Source organism: Jaculus jaculus, chromosome 19 (genome assembly GCF_020740685.1).
Source record: "Jaculus jaculus isolate mJacJac1 chromosome 19, mJacJac1.mat.Y.cur, whole genome shotgun sequence".
Classification (NCBI taxonomy): Eukaryota; Metazoa; Chordata; class Mammalia; order Rodentia; family Dipodidae; genus Jaculus; species Jaculus jaculus.
In genome coordinates this window covers 45,054,111-45,072,618 of record NC_059120.1, presented here as the reverse complement: position 1 = coordinate 45,072,618, position 18,508 = coordinate 45,054,111, and the positions used below count along the sequence as shown (strand labels likewise).

Below are 18,508 nucleotides of genomic sequence, written 5' to 3'. Positions count from 1 at the left end.
GGAAATTCTAAAATGCTAAATTTGGGGCTGGACCGATGGCTTAGTGGATAAGGTGCTTGCCTGCGAAGCCTGTGGATCCATGTTTGACTCTCCAGGTCCCACGTAAGCCAGACACACAGGGATGCAAGCATTCAAGGTTGGCCATGTGCATAAGGTGGCACATGCATCTGGAGTTTGACTGCAGTGGCTGGAGGCCCTGGCATGCCCATACTCTATATATATCTGCCTCTTTCTCTCTTCTCTCTCTCTAATAAATAAATAAATAAATAAAATTTAAAATACTTTTTAGACACCTGAGAAGTAAGTGTGCTGGTATGTGAGATAGTGAACTTGCAAAGAATCACATGTGATCAACTCTTCTTTGGAAGGTGGTCCAGAAAGGCAAACCATAGAGGAGATAACATTTATCCAAAATTACAATGACTTTTTCTCTAATCTTAAAAACAATTTACAGCCTAGTGTGGTGGCACACGCCTTTAATCCCAGCACTCAGGAGGCCAAAGTAAGAAGATTGCCATGAGTTCAAGGCCACCCTGAGACTACAGAGTAAATTCCAGGTCAGCCTGGGCTAGAGTGAGACCCTACCTTGAAAAACAAAAAAAAAAAAAAAAACAATTTACATTCCTTTTCTAAATTTAAATAATACATAAGTGTAAAGAAGAAAGGAAAAGTCAATTCTTATCATGTAGAAATAACCTTTTCTGGAAGGGTGTACCAATTTTAAATAAAGAACAGTGGGGGGTGGGGAGGGAGGGAATTACCATGGGATTTTTTTTATAATCATGGAAAATGTTAATAAAAATTAAAAAAAAAAAAAAAGAACAGTGGTAGTGGGGGCTGGAGAGATGGTTCAGAAAAGCCTAAGGACCCAGTTTGATTGATTGTAAAGCCAGATGCACAAAGTGGTGCCTGCCTCGGGGGTTCATCTGCAGTGGCTGGAGGCCCTGCTGTGCCCATTCTCTATCTCTCTGTCTCTTGGTTTCACTCTGCTTGCAAATAAATTTTAAAAAAGAAAAAAGATGAGCTGGAGATATGGCTTAGCAGTTAAGGCGCTTGCCTGCAAAGCGTGAGAGCTCATGTTCAAAACTCCAGGTCCCACGCAGCCAGATGCACAGGGCACAAGCACGCAACATCACACATGCACGCAGGGGGCACGCGTGTCTGGAGTTCATCCGAGCAGGCTGAAGATCCTGGCATGCCCATTCTCTCTCTCTCCCTCTTTCTCTCAAAATAAATCAATAATAATAATAATAAAATAAACTTAAAAAAAAGAACAGTGAGAATCACTAGTAATGCTAGAAATAAATATATACTGTGATATTACATGTACAAACAAATGCACTGTGTAGATATACAAAATATGTGCATCTGTTAGTGACTGATACCAGTGTGTTTGTATACACACTGTTTTACACAATTTATTTTATGAAATAAAGTTTAGCAAATTAGACTTAGTCTCAAGTTTGGACTCTGTTGTTGGATTGTTTGTTTTATTGTGTTGTAGGGGTTTTTTGTTTGTTTGTTTGTTTTAGTTAAGATCTTGATACACAGCTCAGGCTAGCCTGGAATTCATAACAATCCTTCTACCTCAGTTTCCCAACTGTGCCACCACATTGACTATTCTCCTTTTTGTAGCTTAATCTTGCCAAGTATTTTTCTATTTTATTCATAACTTCAAGAGACAACCAAAAATATAAAACATAGCCAGACATGGTGGCACACGCCTTTAATCCCAGCACTTGGGGAGCAGAGGTAGGTGGATCACCAGAGTTCTAGGCCACCCTGAGATTACATAGTGAATTCCAGGTCAGCCTAGGCTAGAGTGAGACCCTACCTCGAAAAATACAAATAAATAAATAAAACGTGTTTGGGGAAGTAAAACACACTTAAATGACTCCTAAGTCAATGATGAAATCATGTTGGAAATTAGAAAATACTTGGAACTAAATAATAAAAATAAATAGCCCTAAAATACCTGTGAGATACAGCTACGAATGTGAAAAAAGAACTACTACACCTAAAAGTTAGAAAGTAGGGCATCTGATTCAGAAACAGCTACAGAAATGATACAGGGATTACTATATCTCAAAATTAGTAAGTCACGCATCTGATTCAGTAAGTTACAGGAAATGAGTCAACCCACGGAAAGAAACGGAAATTGATCAAAGAAAATACAGGACAGGGACAATCAGCAAGAAGTACCAAACGCTGATTCTTTCCTTAAAGTGTAAAACTGAGGCAAGAATGAAGAAGGGGAAAGGATGGAAAGCCAGTATGAAATACAGAACCTAACTATAGATATGAAAGTTGTATAAAATAGTAAATAAATCACATGAACCTTGGGCAGAATGGGTAGTTTGAAAAAGAAAAAAAATGCTGTAACTCACAGCGCAGAAAACTTAGGACCGCCCTTGAAAGAGGAGTTTAAAAATACAACCACACAACAGTTGGCCCGCAGTAACCCAATCACCATCCCTCTCAGAATAGGAAAAGCCACTCTGTCCTCTTGCATTTTAGCAGGGCTGGAGAAGTTCCAAATTCCATCTCCACCCTGCCTGGGGCTCAAGGGGCTCAAACGTCAGGCGCACAATTAAAATGACTCAGAGGGTAAGATTGCTGGGCGACAGGTCAGCGCTTCTGAGGATCAATGTGTGGACTTAGGGCCGTGGCTGCGAATGTCACAAACCATGGAATGTCGCCCACTTCCCCTCCTCAACAAGAAGTTGGGAGTTTGGCCGGTTCTTGAAATAACAAGCTCTCTTTGGGGTAACAAGGCCGCTTCGAATGGGGGATACAGAGAATTTGGGACCCACACAAGCCTGAGAGCTAAAACGACCGACTCTCTGCAAAGGTGCGCGGCAGGTGGAGGAGGAGCGGAGACGCTTTCTGCATGGAAAAAGCAGGGGAGGACTTGGGTTCCAAAGTTAGCAGTGCGCATAAGCCACAGAGAGTCCCCAACACTAAATGTATCTGGAAAAATGAATTTATCAGGCTGGAGGAGATGACTTAGCGGTTAAGGAGCTTGCCTGCAAGCCTAAGGACCCAGGTTCCATTCCCCAGGACCCACGAAAGCCAGATGCACAAGGTGGAGCATGCGTCTGGAGTTCATCTGCAGTGACTAGAGGTCCTGGCGTGCCCATTCTCTTTCCGTGTGTGTGTGTGTGTGTGTGTGTGTGTAATAAATATAAATAAATAAGACTAAATAAATAGGGCCGGGCATGGTGGCGCAAGCCTTCAATCCCAGCACTCTGCAGGCAGAGGTGGAGGGATCGCTGAGAGTTCGAAGCCACCCTGGACAGAATGAATTCCAAGTCAGCCTGAACTAGAGCAAAACCCTACCTCGAAAAATCAAAAATAAATAAATTTGCCGGGCGTGGTGGCGCACGCCTTTAATCCCAGCACTCAGGAGGCAGAGAGGTAGGAGGATCGCCGTGAGTTCGAGGCCACCCTGAGTTCCAGGTCAGCCTGGGCTAGAGTGAGACCCTACCTCGAAAACAAACCAGAAAAAAGTTGTAAAAATAAATAAATTTACCTGGAAAAAAAATTATATATATATATATATATATATATATATATATATATATATATATATATATATATATATCTCCACCTCCTTTGGGATCTAGACCCGGGATGGGGGCTGGGAAGCACAGTTTGCACCTCCTTCCTGGACCAGCCTTGGGGGCACCGCCCTCCTGGCCCCGGGCCGTGCCAGCGCGGGCAGCGAGGGACCCACCTCCTCGGCGTCGGGGCCCAGGGGGAGGCCCAGGCTCGCGAGGCCCTGCTGCAGCTCGCCGATGTCCACCACGCCGTCCCCGTTGCGGTCCAGCGTCCGGAAGAGCGTCTCGTAGCACGCGGGCGGCTCGGCGTCCCCGCAGGCCGCCTCGGACAGCACGAAGCCCCGCAGCCGGCGCAGCATGGTCACCGACGGGCGGCCCGGGCGGTCGAGCGCGGCTGGCGGCGGCCGGGACAGCGCGGAGACCCGGAGCCTTCGGGGCGGCGGCGGCGGCGGGGAGAGCGGGGGCCGGGGCTCCGGCGGGGGAGTGGCTCGGGGCGGAGCTGCCGGCCGCCGGGAGCCCGCGACAAAGCGAGGGCGCGGCCGGGTGGGGTGCTTGGGGAACTGGAGCGGGGGCGCTGCGGGGAGACCCGGGGAAACTGGGGACGGGCTCTGCGGGGACACCCGGGGTCGGGTGGGGGCGCTCTGCGGGGAGACCTGGGGGACCGGGCGGGGCGCTCTGCGGGGAGACCCGGGGAACCGGGCGGGGCGCTCTGCGGGGAGACCCGGGGAACCGGGCGGGGCTCTCTGCGGGGAGACCCGGGGAACCGGGCGGGGCGCTCTGCGGGGACACCCGGGGTCGGGTGGGGGCGCTCTGCGGGGAGACCCGGGGTCGGGTGGGGGCTCTGCGGGGAGACCCGGGGTCGGGTGGGGGCGCTCTGCGGGGAGACCTGGGCCTAGGATGGCTTGAGTTGCGGGGTGCTAAGCCTGGCGCCCCGAAGGCCTCGGGGGACGGGCACACACTACGCTACCCGTCCCTGGGGCTGTTTCTGCGCTCGCGAACCGAGTGAGTCCGGGATGGGACGGGAGGAGCTAAATCCGAAAACGTAGCAGAGAGAGGAAGGGAAGAGGGGAGGGCCTCGGTCGTCCGCGCATCTGGGAGGGCGGCGTGGGAAGGAGGGCGGGACTCCTGGGGACTGCGGACGGTCCCCTGCCGGGAAGTACCGCCCTCCGCGCCGAGCAGAAGAACCTCAGGCTCCTTCCTCTCCAGGTGGGTGTGGTTCTGAGATTTGGCCTTTGTGGCCAGGTAGGACAGAACTTCTGCCTAACGTCGGGCAGACTCCGGAGCTGCGGAGAACAGACCCGGGTCCTGGTGGCTCGTCTGTGCAGGTGTAGGTGGCTTCTTGGTAGCCGCTCCCCAGTGAACAAGAACACGAGCCGCCGCTCGTACTGTACGTGAAGGTCTCAGCTGCTGGACGGAGACTATGGTGTTTTTCTTGCACGCAGGAGTGAAGACGCCGCATTCCTGGAGGTTTCCATTCTGCTCAGAGATTCTGAAGCAAAATTAAACCCCTAGTTGTTCCAACAAAACCTGGGCTCTCAGAACCTTAATTTACCTCTTGTACCATTTTATATATTTAAAACCTATTGCAGGGCTGGAGAGATGGCTTAGCGCTTAAGGTGCTTTGTCTGCGAAGCCTAGGGACCCAGGTTCGATACCTCAGTACCCACAAAAGCCAGATGCACAAGATGGCACATGTGTTTGGAGTTCGTGTTGCAGTGGCTGGAGGCCCTGGCACACTTATTCTTTCTCTTTGTAAAAATAAGACACAATTCTCCCAAACGAGGGAGAGAGCAGATTCGATTATGGGGGTGGGGAGGTTAATGCACATCATTTTGAGAGGCATTTTGATGAAAATACCCACTCAACTAGTCTAGAGAACAATGGGGGCTTCTGTCTGGGGATTGTGAATTCAAATAAGTCAAATATTATTTCAAATAAATAATTTTTTTTGTTTTTCAAGGTAGGGTCTCGCTCTAGCCCAGGCTGATCTGAAATTCACTATGCAGTCTCAGGGTGGCCTTGAACTCATGGCGATCCTCCTACCTCTGCCTCCCAAAAGTGCTAGGATTAAAGGCATGCGTCACCACGCCCGGCAGGTAAAATATTTTTTAAAAACAAGCACTGCATACATTTGCAGCCAATGACTACCTATTTGTAGCAGTTGCTTTCTCACGGCTGGACAGACTACCCAACCAGGGCAACTTAAGGAAGGAATTAAAATCATCCTAAAATCATTTTATATGCTTGTATTATTTCCCACATCAAGTCTAGTTAAGAATTAGCCCCTTCCTGAAACCCTATTGCTCAAGACACACAGGCTGCCATCCCAGGTCACCCACCGTCACTGAGAGCCCACACAGGTACGGAGAGGAAGGCCAGGCCTCTCCAGGCAAACCCTCAAGGCCCTGGAAAGTGCTGTGGAAGCTACTGCGTGACAATGGCCACCACGATAAACAGGAGACCCTGCAAGCTAGCGTGCGCACGCGCACACACACACACGCACACACACACGTGCACGCGCGGATGCAAAAAAACACACTTGTGTAATAGTAGCACACAGCCTTGGTGGGTAAACAACTGCCCCCAATGGGAAACAAGGCCTGCTCAGTGGGAGAGAAATAACTGGCACGGCCTCTAGGCAGAAAACTCACAATCCCCAGACACAAGTCCCCGTGGTTCTCTAGACTAGTTGAGTGGATATCTTCATCAAAATGCCTCTCAAAGTGATGTGCATCCCGCTCCCCCCAGGAATCAAATCTGCTCTCTCCCTCAGTTGGGAGAATCTGTCTTATTTTTACAGATGGCAGGGAATACTCAGAGATCCAAGATCCATCAATTTGACAAGAAAAGAAAACCAACTGTTCATCACAATATTTACCGGGATCCAGAAAGAAACAGCTGCCTCCAGGAACATAGCAACAAACACTGAGGTCAACTGAAACACGTCGAAACAGAAATACAGAGGCTACAGAGATCTCAACACTAAAAACTAACTGCTAACACATCCAAGGGAAAAGGGGCAGAGAAGACTGGAAGAGCCCCTGGGTGGGTAGAAGTGCCCTGAGGCACAGCTTTCACCCCTGGAAACTACCAGAGGCCCTAATTACCCCATAGTGAACACCAAGGACCCTCCAGAGGAAGGCCCTCAGGGAAATGGGGACTGGGTGGTGAGGAGATACAAGACTATAATCTATGTAAAAAATTATATATACATATAGAATTTATTTTTAAATTCTAAAGAAAGAATTGAGAGCTCCTTCCTTTGGGACAGACTTCAAATTTCATCAACATTTATCCATCCTTGAAAGTTTCTTTTAACCTCCTGCTGTGTCTGTTTACTTGAAACTGCTTATCAATGCAGAAACAACTGATACATACGTCCTTGGATGGGTGAATTCCTAAACAACCTATACTTCATACATATACTGTACTTCATACAGTGAGACACTTCTCAGCAGTAAAGAGAGTTGCTGGCACAGTATGTGTCCTCTGGTAAACAAACTGTAGGGAAAGAAAGACCAGTGATTGAGTTCAGGGGACTTGGCTACAGAAGGGGAAGAGAGAGCTTAGTGGACAGAGATACTGGAACTGCCCTATACCTTGATTAGAGATGACTCACGGGTCCATTTTGTTCTACATAAAGCATTGCAGCTAAACATGAGAAAACGGAATGCAAAAGAATTCTTGTCTCAAAAGATCTTTGTAAAAGTCAGCATAACAATTTAGTTAGTTTTTAAACTCTAAGCTTTGCTGTGAACGGCGTGGATTAGCTGCCAGCAGCAGCCAGGACCCTTAGGAGGGTCTCTGAAACGCAAACTACAGATGCACCCAGGCCTGCTAAATAGGAACTGCGCCTAAACAAGAGCCCTGGATGGTCACTGCGGAAATTCATGTCTGAGAGACAGAAATGGTCAAAGGGTGGCTTGCACACTGGGACCCATCTGCAAGGATTTAGCAAAGCTTGGGGCTTTTACTTAAAAAAAAAAAAAGTTACATTCTTTGCTTGAGAAGAGGAACATTGGTGGCACACGCCTTTAATCCCAGCACTCGGGAGGCAGAGGTAGGAGGATCACCGTGAGTTCGAGGCCACCCTGAGACTCTGTAATGAATTCCAGGTCAGCCTGGGCTAGAGTGAGACCCTACCTCAAAATAAAATAAATTACAGTGCAATACAGGATTGTTTAAATGGAGAGAAACTATGACAATATTAATTATTTTAAATTAACTACTTTCCCACAGCTGTATCAGATGCATGAAGTACTATGAGAAGCAAAGAGGCATGGGCATTGAAGAGTGAGGCACGTAAGCCCGATGCACGAGGTGGCTCATGTTCTGGAGTTTGTTTGCAGGGGTTGGAGGCCCTGGTGCTCCTGCAGAGAAATTTCCAGTGAATCTTAGTTTTTAAGTGTTTTTTTACTTATGAGGGAGAGGGGCGTGCCAGGGCTGCGAACTGCAGGCGAGTGCGCCACTGCGTGCGTCGAGTACTGGGGAATTAAACCTGTGCTGCCACACTTTGCAAGCACAAGCCTTTAACCACTGAGCAATCTCTCCAGCCCCAATGTACAATTCTTTTTTAAAATGACCTTCATTTTTATTTTATTTTTGAGAGAGAGACAGAGGTCTAGAGAGGGAGGGAGAGAGGGACAAAGACAGAGAGAGAATGAATGTGCCAGGGCCTTACACCACTGCGAACGAATTCCAGACGCATTTGCATAAGCACCCAATGTAGATTTCGTATTTCAAAGTGTTTATCATTCGTTTTTTAAAATGGAATGTTTTCTCTCTTATTTCCCCTTGTCTTCTTGCTGCTACAATATTCAAAATCTGAATGTCCTTTGAAGTTTGCATATATTTTTGTAGTGTCTTCAAACTCCTGACCACTTGTATCTCTGCAGCAGGTGGCTGGTTTTGTATATTAGTAATAAGTTTCGAATTGAAAGTAGCAAATTTGTGGAGAATCCATCACTTAGGGCCATTATTTTCAAAGTATTTAATTTCTGAAGGAAAGGCAGCCGCTAACAGAAACCGTACAGTGTGGCATTGCCAGCATGTCGGCAGAGGGAGCTGTAACTCAGGCATGATGAATGGCTTTGGGACAAATGTAAAAGTTGAGATGAGAGTGAACGCAAGCCATATAAAAGGAAGATAGGTGGATCTTTATATTTTAGTCATCCATTGAGTTAAAGTTCATTAAAAATAAAATAAACTAGTGGGCTGGAGAGATGGCTTAGCAGTTAAGGTACTTGGCCTGAAAAGCCAAAGGACCCAGGTTCGATTCCCCAGGACCCATGTAAGCCAGATGCACAAGGTGGCACATGTATCTAGAGTTGTTTGCAATAGCTAGAGACCCCGGGTGCACCCATTCTTTCTCTCTATATATATCTCTCAAATAAATTAAAACAATATTTAATTTATATTCAATTTAAAACTAGCAAATGATAAAGAGCTAACTATAGCACTAATTCTGGGTATTACACAATTTTTCTGTTTTTGAAAACACTTATCCACATTCCCTTGCTATGTACCCCAACATAAAGTGGGTCAATGTAAGAAATATAATGCATTTCTAATTGTTTTATATATTTCAAAACTATTGCATCAGCTGAGCGTAGTGGCGCACGCCTTTAATCCTAGCACTCAAGAGGCAGAGGTAGGAGGATCACTGTTAGAGGCCACCCAGAGACTACATAGTGAGTTCCAGGTCAGCCTGAGACCCTACCTCAGAAAAAAAAAAAAAAAACTTACATCAGCCTTCTTCACCAACAACAAAGTCACAGTCACATTGAGTGTGGACCTTCACAGTCTCTCGGAATAGCCAACTAACTCAATCATATGTTTAAGTCATGAACTATATAGGTGACTGTCTACTGAACATAAGTTTTAAAATTTTGGGGGGGAAGGGGCTTTCGAGGTAGGGTTTCACTCTAGCCCAGGCTGACCTGGAATACACTATGGAGTCTCAGGGTGGCCTCAAACTCATGGCAATCCTCCTACCTCTGCCTCCCCGGTGCTGGGATTAAAGGCGTGCGCCACCACGCCGGGCTTAAAATTTATTTTTAAATGTGTCAAATGTAAATATTCTGAAAATCATCACTTAGCCAATTTATTTACTTACTTACTTACTTAGTTAAGGGGGGAGGAAAAGGCAGATAGACACAGATAGAGAGAATGGGCATGCCAAGGCCTCATGCCACTGTAAACGAATTGCAGGTGCATGCACCACCCTGGGCATCTGGCTTACATGAGTACTGGAGAATCCACCCTGGGTCCGTAAGCTTCACAGGCAAGGGCCTTAAACACTATGTCATCTCTCCAGCCCACTCTTTGCCGTTTTACGTGGTGACATTTGGTACATTTACATAATGGTACAACCATTCTCCAAAACTCTTCATTTGCAAAACTAAAACTCTGCACCCATTAAGTGCTAACTCCCCACTGCTAACCCCCACTCTGAGCCCCCTGGAAGCCACCCTTCGACTCTGTCTCTGAATCTGAATACTGTAAGTGACACATGTAAGTGAATCATATAGCAGTTGTCCTTCTGCAACAAGTTTATTTCATTTAGCATAATCATCTCAAGTTTCATCCACACCATAACATGTCTCAAAATTGCTTTCCTGGGGCTGGAGAGATGGCTTAGCGGTTAAGCGCTTGCCTGTGAAGCCTAAGGACCCCGGTTCGAGGCTCGGTTCCCCAGGTCCCACGTTAGCCAGATGCACAAGGGGGCGCACGCGTCTGGAGTTCGTTTGCAGAGGCTGGAAGCCCTGGCGCGCCCATTCTCTCTCTCTCCCTCTACCTGTCTTTCTCTCTGTGTCTGACGCTCTCAAATAAATAAATAAAAAATTTAAAAAAAAAATTGCTTTCCTAAGGAGGAATGAGTTTCCCTTGTACACATATACCACAGTTTATCTATTTGTTTGTGAGTAGACATTTGGATAGCTCCCACATTTTGGCTACGGTGAGTGATGCTGATAGGATATAAATGAGCAAGGAGCTACTGAGACCCGGCCTTGAAGTTCTTTTGGGAAACAGACCCGTACGTGCAACTGCCTACTGCTCATTTTGTAAGGGAATGCTAAGGAAGTGTTTTCCCCAGCTGTTGGGCCACACTCCAACAATACACAGGGTTCCAGTTTCCCCATATCCTCTTCAACCATTGGCATCTTCTGGGGTTGTCTTACCAGCAGCTATTAAGGTGGGTTTATTTTATTTAGGCTTTTATCTGCACTCCCCTTAGGATCCGTGATGTCGGCAGCTTTTCATGTTTATTTGTACATCTTCTGTGAATAAATGTTTACATAAGTCCTCTGCTTTTCTCTTTGGATAATATTCAAGTCCTTTGCTCATTTTATATCATACTCTATTATTTAATATAATCAAAATACATAGAACAATGAATGAAAATGTCATAATCAACTTCATTATTTTGTACACTTAATATCTGCTAATAAAGAAAATAAAGCCGGGCCTTTAATCCCAGTACCAGGGAGGCAGAGGTAGGAGGATTGCCATGAGTTTGAGGCCACCCTGAGACTCCATAGTGAATTCCAGGTCAGCCTGGGCTAGAGTGAGACCCTACCTCGAAAAACCAAAAAAAGAAAAAAAGAAAGAAAATAAATACAGAACTGGCAGTTAACAGAGTTTAGACAGTAAATATCTCATTTAAAAATTGAGATAGGACCATGGGGCAATATTTTCAAAGGTGACTGAAAGTCAATTTTATGACTCGAAATTTTCACCCACAATGCAAGTAAAAAAACATTATTGTATAAGAAAAGAGTTTTTGGAGACCACGGCTGTTCTGAGTCCCACATTGAGCGCTCCCCAGCTCCTCCCACTAGGAAGGGTTGCCAGCGTGCCTTCAGCCTGAAGCAGAAAGTTTCTGTGAGAGTACCTGGAAAGCTTAAGGCAGTGCCAAGGCTTTGGAGCAATGGATATAATTAAGAAGTGTTAGGTAACTTTTCTCTCAATGAATAGAGAAAGCAACACTGCAGCCTTGGGCAAATCATGCTCCCAGCTTGTAGAAGCAAAACACAGCACATACATGAGCTTCTCTTGGCCAAATAAGAGAGAAGCAGTGCAGAGTTGACTTGCACCTTTCCTACTAAAAAATGTCTGGAGGGATAAACAGTCTTCAGCTGCTGAAGAAGATGGAGGTGATCAGATATCTAGGAAATGAAAGAAATGTAAGAGACCAACCAGGGGAGTGAAAAAAAAAAAATGTCATTCAATCTACACTATGATAGAAGGAATTTTGAAACTGCCCATTTTGCTTAAATATGAGTCCCTAATGATTAACTGTGACATTTATTTTAAATACATTGATTTTTACTTTAGTATATAAAACATTTTCACCAGCTTCAAAAGGGGTTTTAGACAAAAGCCAGCATAAACTCCTATAACTGACCAAATTTACGTTTTATAATGTTACTCTATGATATATTTGAATCCAATCAAAAGCTAGTTTTAGGATTAAAGAGAGAATATAAGTAAATATAAAAAAGAATTCTGTGGATGTGGAGAATCTAAAACTATTAAAGAACTTTACCAAAATTATCATTTAATTTCTATATTTTATAATAAATAAAATACTTTTACAATTAGTTGACACTTCTTTCTTTTTAGGAAAAGGTAAGATCATCCTAAAGCCCAGATAGTATCTTATAATTAAGTGATTACAGTCTGATATTCCACTTCTACGTTAATCCAAAAAGTGGTTTCACTAGTTCATAAGCCACACAGCCGACACCTACTGCAGGAAGCACCTTTATGATGTTAGGAGTGATGCCCCGAAAAAATCCCCTTTTTCCTTCTTTTCTATATATTTCTTTCATGAGCTGAATCATATGTACTGTCTGTTCTTCCATGGCTATAAATTTAAAAAACAGTATAATTCAATATTTAACATGTACACATTAAGATAGCCCAATGATAATGAGAATTTATAGAGACTAAAGTAATTTGAGTATTCCCCACATATAGAATTATCCTGTGTTGTTCAATGTGGTGGCTATTATACATATGGCTATTTAAATTTAATTAAAGTTAAGGAAAACTAGAATTCCAACCCTTTAGTCACATTAGTATATTTCAAATGCCTGACAGCAATATAATATAATGTCTCTGATAATGAACAGCACAGCTATAAAATATTTGCACGTTGCAGAAAGTTCCATTGAACCATTCTGAAGTCCTTCACTTGGACAGACGAATGGATGGGGATATAATGAAAAGAGAAATTCTCTATCTCAACTGAATATAAATCAAACCCAAAACCTAACTAAAAAAGAGAGGGAAAGAGGATATAAAAGAATATAACTTAGCCAGGCGTGGTGGCACACGCCTTTAATCCTAGCACTCGGGAGGCAGAGGTAAAAGGATTGCCATGAGTTCAAGGCCACCCTGAGACTCCACAGTGAATTCCAGGTCAGTCTGGGCTAGAGTGAGACCCTACCTCAAAAAAAAAAAAAAAAAAAAAAATATATATATATATATATGTATATATATATATATATACAACCTAGCACATGACCCTTAGATCACTCAAGAAGTTAACAACAGGGCCGTGTGATATTTTTTTTTCTTCTTGAAAGTGATATACAGTATTTTCTTAAAATACAAATCCCTAATATTTCACACTCATAAACATATACCTTCCCTTCTGTTTAGTATCTCCTCCTAAGCAGACTGAAATTCAAAAGAACTGAGCTCAGTTCTACAAAATACTGATTTTCTGACACAGACTTTGACAATGACAGCAAAACCAAGGAGATCCTTGTGCTTCAATGGTGTATGATTGATCGAATTGGAAGAGAGCAAAACGTTTTAGTGTTCTTCCTCAAAGAGATCTCAGTAGTGGAGGGAAAGATAGAGTGCTCCAAACAGAACCTTGGAGATGAAACAAAATCTAAAACTCAAAAAAGGTTCTAGTCAATAACATACTAAACTTAAGTCTTGTGAGTTACCTTTTCATTTATATATCAATGTTACGTTTTTATGGTTTTTTAATCGTAAATCTATACTTATTCAAAGCATACTTTTGTCTTAGTTATAACTTCATATTAAAAAAAAAAAAACTCACCTTCAGCCTGCATGCGTGTTCTAACGAGGTTCAAGGGGAAACTGGCAAGCTGGCCACAGGAATGGGACACTGTACTACAGGCCAGCAAAATCAGTATCCCAGGGTTCACAGAGTTCCCTGAAAAATGTTCTAGCCAGTAATTCTTCAAGATCTGATAGAGAAGAGAATAAGAGCATCTGTGAACTTTAGTGCAGAGGGGCCGTACAAGCTGTCCTGTCAGGACAGGATGCGCAGATCTTCTCACATAAACAACTTGAGCTGTTTCACTCTTGGGTGGTTGTAGCCTTCTGTGTGTTTTATTTGGAGTTTTTGTTTACTTGTTTTTGTTTTTGTTTTCCTTTGTTTGTTTTTTATTTATCTGAGAGAGACAGACAGAGATGATGAGCATGGGCACACCACAGCCTCTTGTTGCTGCTGGAAATGAACTCCAGGCGTGTGGGCCACTGTGCATGTGGCTTTACGTGGGGACCACGTGGGAATTGAATCCTGACTGTCAGACTTTGCAAGCAAGCACTGTTACCCACTGAGCCATCGCCCTAGCCCTTATTTTTGGTTTTAAAGATTATAGCAGAAATTTTAGATATTCCCACCAAGGGGATTACCAAAATATTGTAGAGATGAAGACTACAATCTGCTGCAAATTAGCAAACCCACACGTTCTCAACATTTAAGACTCATCTTTCCAAATTTGCTTTTCCTTGAATAAAACTGGCTGGGAGAAATTACAGAGAGGTAGTGGGTTTAAAATATCACTACATGTTTTTAGAATTGTTCATTTATTATAGAACACAGCATTAGCAGACTCATTTTCCTTGATAAGATCACAGAAGCATACCAACTTCAGCAGAACATCTACTGAAAAAGGACCATACTGAGATTAACAAGGCTCCTATACAAGGATGTCACATATATTCACAAAGTGTTCTATTTTTTCTTAAGAGAGAGAGAAATCTCGTAAGTAAAAAAATTGAAAAGAAATAAATGCTACAATAGTCAATACTTTAGGGGCTGGAGATACGGTTAAAGGTGCTTACTTGCAACAGTTAATACTTTAGACAAAATTTATGCACAAGAGATATAACTATGTGTTAAAATGCTAAATGAAGGCTAGAGAGATGGGTCAGGTGTTTGCCTGCAAAGCCAAAGAACCGAGGCTTGATTCCCCAGGACCCATGTAAACCAGATGTACAAGAGGGAGCTTGTTTGCAGTGGCTGGAAGCCCTGGTGCACGCTCTCTCTCTCTCTCTCTCGCTCTCTCACTGTCTCCCTTTCTCTCAAATAAATCACATAAAATAATTTTTTTAAAAAGTAAAATGAAATTAGCTATCTTTCATATGACAGTGGTACTGTTTGCCGACATACTAGTGGGCCAGTGCCCAGAGAGCTGTCCTTCTCACATGGAGGATGTGTTTAAGTTATTCTAATCATATGCTCCAGGCTGGCTCTTAGGACATGGTGAAAACTGCTAAGGAGGTCTTCCTGAGAAAGGTAACACTGAAATGACTGCGGCTTTGCGTGATGAGCATCACCACTGCCTTACCACCAAGCAGGCTCCACCCGGCCCTAAGTATTCTCTCCTCCATTCTAGTTTTCACAACATGCAGGAATCTTTGCATTTTCTCAATCTTATCTGTATATCAGATTCTTCCAGACAGTTAGAAAATATGAATCACAGGCCTTTCCTGAGATAATTAAATCAGAATATCTCGGGATATAGCCAAATTATTCTATTTTCAAAAGATCCTCATGTAAATGATTCTGATATGCATCCAGAGTTTTAAAAAAAGTACTTTATTGTAGTTTAGGTCTATAAAATTATTATTATAAGAACTAACTTACACAAAAAGAAATCCAACAAAGATAACTAAAAGACTAGATTTCTAACAAAAATGACTAAAAGATTAAATGTCTAACCAAATGGCAAATTAGAGCATTGGATTTGCTTCTTAGAATCTATTTCATGTAAAGTATTTGTAACCATATTTTTAGGATAAAAATTTGGCATGTTATATCTTCAAATATAACACATAACATTTGAGAACAAACTCACCTCATAAACAGCAAGATCTATGCCTGCATAGGGTACGATGCCCAGCAAGTTAGGAACATAACCTTTGAAAAAGGTTCGGATGCCCTCTTGTTTCAGAAGCTTCCTGGCACAATCAACAACCCCAGAATACTCTCCGGTTGTACCTACAGCCAATCTGGTTTTTATTACCTATTTGTGAAAGATTATAGTCATATGTATTGATCGATTCACCTCCCACTGTGTGATCTTGTGATGCGTATTATATGATAATGCTTACCGATTTTTATAGAAATAAAAAAGAGCCAAGCCAGGCATGGTGGCACACGCCTTTAATCCCAGCACTCGGGAGGCAGAGGTAGGAGGATTGCCATGAGTTCATGGCCACACTGAGACTACACAGTGAACTCCAGGTCAGCCTGGGCTATAGTGAGACCCTACCTCACAAAAAAGGGGGGCAGCCAACACTCAGAAGGCTGGGGCTGGAGGATTGCTGTAAGTGTGAGGCCAGCCTGAGCTACATATTCAGTTTGAGCTACAGAGTAAGATCTTGTCTGAAAACAATTGCAATAAAGAAAAACTAATACATCACAGAGGAGTCTCAAAATATCACAAAATAAAATTCATCACTGTGCTTTTGATATATCCACTAAACTCCTTTAATGTGTTATAAAGCAAATAAAGGGAGGGAGAGATGGCTTAGAAGTTGATGCTTGTCTACAAGGCTAAGGACCCAGCTTCAATTCCCCAAGACCCACATAAGCCAGATACACAAGATGTGTGTATGTATCAGGAGTTCATTTGCAGTGCCTAAAGGCCTGGGTGTGCCCATTCCCTCTTTCTCTCCCTATCTGCCTCTTCTCTCTCTCTCCCTTCCTCTCAAATAAATAAATAACAAAAATTTTTTTAAGCAAATAAGGGCTGGGGGGGGGATGGCTTAGTGGCTAAGGCATTTGCCTGCAAAGCCAAAGGACCCAGGTTCGATTCCCCAGAACCCACGTTAGCCAGATGCACAAGGAGACACACACATCTGGAGTTCATCTGCAGTGGATGGAGGCCCTGGCACGCCCATTCTCTCTCCCTCTCCCTTTCTTTGTCAAATAAATTAATTAAATTAAAATAAATTAATTTAAAAAAAAAAAACTGTCCTGTCCACGGTACTGCACTCTCCTCTTACCCTGTCATCTTCTCTGCCTGCCTCACCAGCATGTGCATTTCTCCTTACTCCCTGAATTAAGACCTTGTAAAAAGTTTTCTCAGCATTAAAATAAAACAAACACAAACACTACCTCCTTAGACATCTTCAGGGTTTCAACTCACTCCTCTCAGCAGGAAACCCACCAAAACTGGAGATCTCAAGTCTCAATATCACATTTCAATACCCTGATGGAAAGCATAAATTATTTGTTCCAAAACAGCTAAAACTAATTGCAAATCTAAGCTCATTTCATCTCACAGTCTGGGTTCCTTCCTGTCCTCTTAACTCTGGTACCAACTACCTCAGACAATTCTAATCCTCAGGCACAGAACTCAGCCAGGGCTGCTTCTGCTTGCCTTCCTGTTTCCTATCCATTCTCACAACTCTTTAACAGGAAGTAATTTCCAAGAGTCACAGTCATATTTAAAACTCTGGTCATTTTCATGTCTGACAATATCTTGTCTTCCCACCTTCCCAGTTTTTCTTCCTCTAAAAAATAATTGCTGCGGGGCGTGGTGGCGCGTGCCTTTAATCCCAGCACTGAGAGGCAGAAGTAGGAGGATCACTGGAGTTCGAGGCCACGCTGAGACTCCACAGTGAATTCCAGGTCAGCCTGGGCTAGAGTGAGACCCTACCTCAAAAAACCAAAGAAAAGAAAAATAATTGCCATTGGAGAGATGACAACCATTAAGGCACTTGCCTGCAAAGCCAAAGGACTCAGGTTTGATTCCCCCAATACCCATGTAAAACCAGATGCACAAGGTGGCGCGTGCGTCTGGAGTTCATTTGTAGTGGTTGGAGACCCTGGTGTGCCCATTCTCTCTGTATATATCTGCCTCTGTCTTTATGTCTCTCTAAAATAAAATAAACAAATAAATGCCAAGATCATATCTCGGGCTTCCAAATCTTTAATGGCTTATTTTTGTAATAAATTAAATTCAAAAGCTTTCCTGATTAGACTCCAACCCTTTCCCTGCACTTTTCAAGCTTCTATTCCTCTTTCTCAAGCTGCTGAACCACTCAAAACGCACTTCTAGGACCCTGCTTGCCACGCTCTATGACAAGCTTACACCTTCCATTCACGTCTTTCATGAATTCCCCAGCTAGAAACAATCTCTCTCCTTTGGCTTTCTACATGACACTATATATATTGAGCTGTTGCCTAGAATTTATTTTTTTATACTGTGGGCCATCATTTTTATGTACTTGATTTATTTCCCCTTCTAGGATACAAGCTCTATGATCAAAATCTCCACCTGCCTCCCCCTTGGATCCTACATGGCACCCAGCAAAGTGCTTTAAACTTAGTGTGGATACAATCTGTACTTGCCTGATTAATAAGTGAGTGACTAAGTGAATCAGTGAATTTATCTTCTTGCTCTATCTATGATGTTACTATCCTTTTTCTAAACAAACAAAACCAACCTGTCCACTGAGACTGACACTTGATAGATGACTGAATCCTGCCCTTACAAAGCTAGTATAACAATCTAGAATTCGTTCATAAGAAGTAATAATTGGCATGAAAAGCATGCTGTTAGTTAAGCTTTCATAATAACACATACCTTAGGCTGGAGAGATGACTTAGTGGTTAAGGCTCTTGCCTATGAAGCCTCAGGCCATGTTCGACTCCCCAGATTCCA

The 18,508-nt window shown here is 43.4% G+C and overlaps 2 protein-coding genes across 8 annotated transcripts in view; both read right to left on the bottom strand.

Annotated features, from left to right (window-relative positions):
- The window catches only part of LOC123456079 (calcium-binding mitochondrial carrier protein SCaMC-1), a 43,223-nt gene extending 39,304 nt beyond the window's left edge, over positions 1-3,919 (bottom strand). Inside the window, exon 1 of the mRNA XM_045138752.1 lies at positions 3,737-3,919. Within this exon, the coding sequence (XP_044994687.1) occupies positions 3,737-3,919 (183 nt within the window). The remainder of the gene's footprint in view (positions 1-3,736) is intronic.
- Positions 3,920-4,400: 481 nt separating this feature from the next.
- Positions 4,401-18,508, bottom strand: part of LOC101611480 (calcium-binding mitochondrial carrier protein SCaMC-1) — a 43,042-nt gene continuing 28,934 nt past the window's right edge. For 2 of the 7 annotated variants that reach the window (XM_045138779.1, XM_045138780.1), the window contains 3 exons: positions 15,692-15,859; positions 13,642-13,792; positions 12,091-12,429 (listed from right to left, as the gene is read on the bottom strand). In XM_045138779.1, coding sequence (XP_044994714.1) covers positions 12,257-12,429; positions 13,642-13,792; positions 15,692-15,859 — 492 coding nt within the window. In that variant the 3' untranslated portion in view covers positions 12,091-12,256. Of the gene's footprint in view, positions 5,050-10,327; positions 10,841-11,049; positions 11,729-12,086; positions 12,430-13,641; positions 13,793-15,691; positions 15,860-18,508 lie in introns of those variants that run through there. The other 5 variants (XM_045138775.1, XM_045138776.1, XM_045138777.1 and 2 more) reach the window with 5 other exon arrangements.